This window comes from Raphanus sativus, chromosome 6 (genome assembly GCF_000801105.2).
Source record: "Raphanus sativus cultivar WK10039 chromosome 6, ASM80110v3, whole genome shotgun sequence".
In the NCBI taxonomy this organism is placed as follows: Eukaryota; Viridiplantae; Streptophyta; class Magnoliopsida; order Brassicales; family Brassicaceae; genus Raphanus; species Raphanus sativus.
In genome coordinates, this window is record NC_079516.1 from 48063502 (window position 1) to 48071353 (window position 7852).

General features: G+C 34.4%; 2 protein-coding genes across 2 annotated transcripts; one reads left to right on the forward strand and one right to left on the reverse strand.

Annotated features, from left to right (window-relative positions):
• Positions 1–2588: 2588 nt before the first annotated feature.
• Positions 2589–3830, reverse strand: LOC108810411 (uncharacterized). The gene has a single exon (XM_018582526.2). The coding sequence runs from the start codon at positions 3211–3213 to the stop codon at positions 2608–2610; it is 606 nt and encodes a 201-aa protein (XP_018438028.1). The 5' UTR covers positions 3214–3830; the 3' UTR covers positions 2589–2607.
• A 2364-nt stretch (positions 3831–6194) lies between these two features.
• On the forward strand, positions 6195–7852 carry LOC108808729 (uncharacterized). The gene is made up of 5 exons (XM_018580837.1): positions 6195–6209; positions 6304–7017; positions 7256–7450; positions 7528–7656; positions 7745–7852. Exons 1-5 carry the CDS (start codon positions 6195–6197, stop codon positions 7850–7852), a joined length of 1161 nt encoding a protein of 386 aa, XP_018436339.1.

The following is a 7852-nucleotide window of genomic DNA, read 5'->3' on the forward strand; positions in this document are numbered from 1 at the left end:
GGAAGATCTAACTTTCAAAAAAAATTCAGGTTTAGTTTGCATGTTGTTTCCGATAACTTCTAAGTACACATCGGACATATTGGAATGGTTATCATTGATGTGTTAGAAGAAAATCTGCAACAAAGTCCGATAAAACATGTAAGCACTCCTATATGATAAAGAAATATTCTTTTTAAATAGTTATTTGTTGTACACAAATCTTTGTTTCTTAACATCCATCGACGTTTTTTGTGCGACACATCCATCGACGTTAGAGAAAAAAAAGAAGAAAAACATCCATGTTTATTACAGGATTTTATATTTTTGCTATAAATATATATATTCTGATTATATCATTTAGTTAATTACCATTTTGTCCTAATTACTTTTCTATTTTCAGTGATAAGATATCTTTCAAAAAAAGAAAAAATACACGACAATATCAAAGTAAGATTCAGATAAATAGATTGTTGTATATGCCTGCAGAACTATTTTCATCTTCTTATTGGTCCTTATTTTTTTATATGCAGGGAAAAAAATAAACCAAGTCTTTAGTTTAGTCATCTGTTATCAAACGTGAGAAGGTAAATATTTTTTTCTGTTTGATGTTCCGAAAAGAACAGAGGATGCTTGACAAAGGATAAACATTTTTATTTGTATTTCTCTGTAGCATTGTAAAAACGAAAGTCAAAGAAACCAGGAGGCAATTGGAAGCAACGGAAATAGTTTTCCACGTCCTCTAAAGCAGATGAGTGAACATGAAAAGAAGTCAGTGTAAGTACATTTCTTTTTTGTAAAAAAAAAAAAATATATATATCATTTCTTGTAATATGAATTTTGTTAAAAGAGAACTACAACTATAAAGATTCTAATTTCGAATTTGTTTCAGGAGTCTACTAACAGCCACATATATATAGTAGCAAAGGAAGTATCTGCCTTCTTTTCACCTGCAACATCTGTATGTATGGATCTTTTCATTTTCAAACATCCGAGGTCTGGATTTTCGTACCCTTCAAAAAATAGCAATGAAATTATATCTGTTAGTGTATTTCTTAAAAATATAGATAAACATAGAGATCTTTAATCGCAAACATATAAAGAACACCACACTTACATGTGTATCCGATAGGATTACTTCCAATGAATCACAAGCTATTTTATTCCATTGTTTTTATGAGTGGAGAACTTTCACTTGTACACGCCAAGGAATCTTATGTGGCTTGACACTGCATATTTTTAACCATGTTTTTGAGTCCTTTGTTTGCTGGTTTCTTTGCGGTGTTTTTTTTTTTGTTTCGATGGTGTTGATGTAAGAAGTGGATTGAGATGGCCACTATTTATAATAACAGAGGTTTGGAGTCGATGTAGGTTAAGCGAAGTTAGGATGGAATATTTGGTAATCAATATAGGTTACCGAAAAATCTTGGTAATCAATGTAGATTAGCGAAAATCTTGGTAGAAAATATAAGTAGAATTGGTTAGAGATTTCGGTTGATAGAAATAAGGAAAATTATTAATTTCTGTGTAATAATAAACTTGTAGACCAAGAAATTTAATTATTTTCTATATTTTGATTTTAAAAACTAATCTAAGAATATATCTAGTTAGCATATTCTAAATATATTCGTTTTTGTTTACCTACTTAAAATTTGTTACGATTTAAAAGTTTCAATTTTAAAATTGTGATTAGCAAACAAACTTATCTTTTAAATTATACGTAATTCATATGTGATCTATTGTTTTTACCGTTTCATAAAATAATAATTGTTTATTTTATTTACAAAACAAATATAAGAATATATCTAGTTAGCATATTCACAATATATTCGTTTTTGTTTATCTAGTTTGTTACGATTTAAAAGTTTCAATTTAAAATTGTGATTAGCGAGCAACCTTATCGTTTAAAAAATATGTAATTGGTTCAATAATATCGTTTAAATAAAATATGTAAAAGGGAAGTCGTGTTCTTCCATAGACATTAGTGTATGATGGTGCATTGTGTTATTGTGAAAAACATGTATTGTGTTCTAAATTGTCGTGTATTAACAAACATGTTTTGGACTATCAAATATAAAGCTGCTTTATGGCTAGATTAGTTTGATTCAAAATGATACAGTATATGTTAGGTTCTGCTCTGAATCATTTGGCAGATAGAGAATGAATGTGTTCTTTCATATACTTTAGGGTATGATCCTGCATCATTGTGTTACTGTTTACAAATTGTCGTATATAACACTATAGGTCTATCAAATATAAACTTGATTTATGGCTGTTTAAAATGTGGCGTATGTTTGGGTCTATCTAAATTAAAGTTGGTAAATGGCTGGTTTAATATAGTAAGCTAAACCTACGGTGATATTTAGTTAGTGGGTTAATAACATGGTAAGACATAATATATATATTTAAATGAATGGGTGCAGTGACTTTGCATAGGTAGATTTTTTCAGAATGTTTCTCTTTTAATAGAATAGATACAAAGAGATACCCAAGCAAAATTAGAAGTGCCTTTTTACTCTCTCTTTTTTTTTTTTTTTTGATCGAACCAAACTTTCATTACTCTTAAATATGTTTAGCCTCTAACAGAGGAAGATACAACTAGGCTATTGACAGCCAAACTAACAACAATAACTAGATTATTGACAGCCAAACTAAACACAACAACAACATGAAAATAGGAAACAGAAACCAAACAGAAAGGTGATACAAGTCCCAAACAGAAACCAAATGAAATCGTATCACAACATCATAAGCTTCTTCCAAGACCGCATCTAGTGTAACCCGTGAGATCACACCCACTGCACCATACGCAGAGAAGAGCATTCGAAGGGAGGAAAATCCTTGCAATACCAACGAAGCTTGTTCATCCATTTCACTCTCTATAGGAGGAAATATTAGGAGATAAGACTGATTCAGATGAGGGACAAGCGGGAAATCATAACCCGCACCATCCATATTCATCGGAGTAAGAGTGACTATGATTTTTTCTTCTACCTCAAAAGGAAGAGTGGTAGGGAGGTCGAAACAAGACCTGATTGAAGGCCAGTCAACACCCCCAAATAGTAGTAGTAACCTGTATATCACAGGAGAAAAAAGCCCGTAGGCGAAGGGAATGTCATCGACACAACCCAATATAAACCTGTATATCACAGGAGAATGGAGCTCGTAGGCGAACAGAGTGTCACTTGTAGACACTAGGAGACCATCACCATCACCATCACCAGTCTTTATAGCCATCTTGGGTAGAGGCTTAAGAATTGAGATCTGGGTAAAAGCACGAGGAGATGGTATGGGAGCGTCGCAGCTTTAAGACTCAAGCGTCGGAGTTGGAAAATCGAGATCTGATATTCGGGTCTTGGCTTGAGAGATACTGGTAGAGGTGAAGTAGAAGCGAAAAAGGACAAACGCCGTAGGTATATCCGGAAGGCCCGGTGGTTCTGGCGGAAGGACGGTAGAGGGAAACGCCAGCGAACGAGGAGCAGACCCCATCATCAACACGGAGGGGGGGAGAGACTGCTTCAGAGGGTGGAGAGCTAGGCGGAGGTGGAGGGGGTGGAGGAGCGGAGGAGATCCATCGGGCTCCTGGTACGGCGGTGGATCTGGAGGAGGCCGGGGCCACAGCGGAGGAAGAGGCCTGGACAGCGGACAGAGAGGAGCAGTCACCATCATCATCACGAAGGAGGGGAGGAACTGCTTCAGGGGGTGGAGAGCTAGGCAGAGCGGAGGAGATCCATCCAAGTGGCGCACATCAGGATTCGGGCCTGAGAGGTTTCCTAGGGCGAACTCCTTACACTCTCTTTTTTATAAGCCGTTTTATTAAGTTAAGTCTATCTAGTGGTCTGAAAGGATGAGAATACTACCATCTGAAGCACGATGAGTGCGCCCTTTCTATTTGCATAAAAGTTATATTCTTATGGTCCAAAGATGAAAGCGAGACTATCATACAAAATAATCAAAAAAATATATTATGAATAACTTTTTTTTTGTAAACTAAGAAATATATTTTACATATTTAAACCTTGATGAAATCCAAATCATTGAACTTTTTGAAATTCATAATCAAAACTAGATGACAGAAACAAATAACGTATATAGTTCAAGTGATTACTACATTTTCTTTTGTTGTATTTGAATATTAAATAAAGCGGACGTACTATTTTTTTTGGTAAAAGAGACATACTACGTTTGAGATGAGATGAGTAATTAACATTTAGTGAATTTTACATACTTATTATACATACGGTCAATGACCGATCATTGGTTACCTATTTAATCAATTGACATGATTTAATCATTTGTTTCCTCTCATAAAGTGAAAACTAGCCAAATCATGGTCATGGACATAATCACATTCTTAAGTTTGAAAATGTAATATACATAGAACTATAATTTAAAAATTATAAAATATATATATAATTAATAACTTAGCAAACGAGATACAAGATAGAAACCTAATTAATAAAAATAGAAAACTAATTCCATGAATATAGGGCTTAAATTAGGATAATTTCGAGTCAAAAACGTCAAATTCCACGCAACTAGTTGTGGGTCAAACTCATTGACCGGTCAAAACAATTTCCTCCTACGCGAGACACTTTCTCCACGTCAACACCAAAATATCCATGTCATACTACCACGTCACAGAAGAGGAGAGTCTAGGATAGCACCTTTGACTTTAAATGCCACGCTGGCATATACTACGTCTTGTTACGTGAAAATAGTATTTACATGCACTGATAGTCTGATACAGGCATGACTCGGATCATATAGAAACACATAGATACATACACATAAACCAAAACTATATATATGTGTGATGGTTACATGAAACTCCCATAACCTCTTTTTCATTTATTTTCTGTCCAAGCAGAAGAACCTTTGTTCTGTTTTCATTTCGTCATCTCTTTGTTTTTCAGTTTTTGTTTTGTTTTCTCTTCGACGTTTGAATTTATTCGATGGATTTTCTCGTTCATACATCACTCATTCCAACGTTATTCCACAAAGCATCCGTGAAGGCCCGCACGTTAATTTTCTTGCTATAGTTTCACTTTTTTTTTCTGGAGATTCTCTCCCCTTTTGGAAGATAACTTCCAAATTAACATTGGAGATCAAGAGGACAATCATGTTGCAAGATCAGCTTTCCGTCGTAATTGTTCTCTTCTTTTCGATACCTTTTCAGTTTTCATTTGCATTATGATGGATTAATTAAATATTATTGTTTGCTCTTGGGATTTTTTTCCAAGCATTATTGAACATTTCATATTATATTTTTATCTAAATTCCATGTAGAGATTCAAGTTATCTTATAAACTGAGTAACTTTTTTTCTTTTTCTAGTCTCTCTTATGGGACAACCCTAGAATTTCAGTTCATAGGTTTTATTTTTCTGTTTGGTGTACGTTTTCTTCTCCCAATATTTCATTTATCTCCACTTTTAAATTTCTTCATTCTTTGTATTAGTTTCTTTTCTTTCTTTGTTATTCTCTACAGAGTTCAAATGATCTCCCAAAATTTATTTACATACGAGTTTTGAACATTACCATATCGTACTTATTCGCCTGGGGTACTTGATTGTTACTTCTAAGCCAATAGAAAATCGTCACATGATATAGAATAAAGTTCTACAACCAAGAGTCAATTTCAAGTATTTCTATCATATTCGAGTAAACAATTCCTCACCTTTGAATCTATAAAGTGTGGTTAATTACTCTACTAGGAGTATTTTGATGTGTATATATATGATCATAGATTCATAATGAAGTTTTTTACACGTTCTTATATTTTATGAAGTGCATTTACGACTTATGTGGGATAAATATCTAAATGTTGGTGCATACCAGGCAATGTTAAGTTATCTTCTAAACACCAAAAAGAAATATCAGAATCAGGAAACTTTCCGTTTATAGAAACTCCACTCTTCTTTACTTTTGTTCTTTTTAGCCTTTGGAACTTGGAGCACTTCTTATAAACATGTCACACGAACATTAGTGCTGCTCTAAACTGATTAATAACCAAAAAGATTGGATTTGAACAAGGCACAAAAGTCTTGGAGTGTTTTGATGTCGAGAAACAGAATAAAAACATATCTTATATATTCTATATAGATTACTCCAGCATAAATCTGTCTACGGAACCAGTTTTGTTATCCCTCAAGGATCCCACATAGTTCTGGTTTCTTGTGACTAAACCCAAAACTTTTATATATATTCTCTTATTTTGATGTTTGGCTTTAACGTAATGTCTTCAAAAGATCTTGATAAATTTACATTAATTCTTTGTTTTAAATATTCTTTAAATCTAACGCTTATTGTTTGTGTTATTTCACCAGGATGCTCAAATTTTCGATTTTTGTGATCCACAACTGTTTCAAGAAACCTTCAATCAATCCTCTGAAGCAGCCTCTGCTTCAAACACTCTTGACAAATCTGGGAGCTTCCACGACAACAATAGTGGCAAATCCAACACTAACACAACCACAACCACTGCGAATAGTAACACCTACACAAATAACAAGTTTCGAGATGACGAAGAAGACAACAATAACGTGGATATCTCACCAATTTTCGATTCAAATGAAGATTTAAACGATATAGTCGCTTCAATCGATTTCTCATCATCCTCTTTGCAATATCCAGCTCTAGATCATCTCCTTACAACAACAAACGAAGACCAGTTTGATTTGGCACAAGGAGTTCAAGCTGTTCATCAGCTTCCTAACATTCCATACTCAGGAGACACTCTGGCTCTACCACTGGTTTCATCTGTAGCTCCTTCTTTACCATCAGGGCTTTTTGAAGAAGATTGTCTTTCTTCGGTCCCAAGTTACAATTTTGGCTTAAACCGTACTCCTTTATTCCGTACTTCCGGTTTACCGACATATATGGTGAATATGAACACCGAATTATTTTCTTCTGAAAGTAATTCCGGTTTATATCCTGGTCGTGTTCATATGGGACCGGAATTCAACAAACCACGTGATCAATTGATGAATTTTCAAGCTGATAATGGTGGATTATTCCGGTTTAATCCAGAATATCTACAGGTAAAATTGAAAATTAATTTCAAAATTTTGTTACACTTATCTGGTTTACTTTTATGATAAAACGTGCGACTTGGTAAATACATACCAAATGCTAGTCCATGTATCAAATGAGCCAGTATGGTGCAGCTAGATTCCCGGTTTCTTACTTGGTTATCTCCCATCCAAAACTTTTTGTGCTTGGTTATAAAGAAACATGAACGGTTCAATATTGCTAACCGGGTAATTGTTTGTTGAGAAGGCACTTAATAGCATCGAGAGCCAGAGCCACTTAGTGGTACCTCAGACGCATCCACCATTAGGACCGGTCGAGATAACCGGTTTAGAAGACTCTACGTTAGATAAAGTAGCGAAACTCTCCCCTGAACAAAGGAAAGAGAAGATCCATAGGTACATGAAGAAGAGGAACGAAAGGAACTTTAGCAAGAAAATCAAGGTTCTGTTTTACTAAATCAAACCGGAATAAACTTTCCGTTATTGTTATTCCATTTATATTTTTTTTTTTTGTTATAGTATGCATGTAGGAAAACATTGGCAGATAGTCGTCCAAGAGTTAGAGGAAGATTTGCAAGGAATGATGAATTATGTGAACGACATAAACAAGGTTTTTTAAGCCATCATTATGATGAAGATGAGGACGGTGTATGAACCCCGGTTTATTTTAACTCGGTTTATATGAGTTTATGTTTAGATGGAGTGTTGATTTGAACTAAACCTTTTCGGTTTTCAGGTGGGAGGGAAGGATGAGGAGCAATTAGTAGATTCTTCAGACATTTTTGTACACATTAGTGGACCCAATTCCTTCAAGTGCAACTACCCAATTCAATATTGGACTTGA

Coding starts and splice junctions, on each gene's coding strand:
- LOC108810411 (XM_018582526.2), bottom strand. CDS start 3,213: ATGGCTATAAAGACTGGTGATGGTGATGGTGATGGTCTCCTAGTGTCT.
- LOC108808729 (XM_018580837.1), top strand. Junction 7,451..7,527: donor ACTTTAGCAAGAAAATCAAG/GTTCTGTTTTAC, acceptor TTTTTGTTATAG/TATGCATGTAGGAAAACATT. Junction 7,657..7,744: donor ATGATGAAGATGAGGACGGT/GTATGAACCCCG, acceptor TTCGGTTTTCAG/GTGGGAGGGAAGGATGAGGA.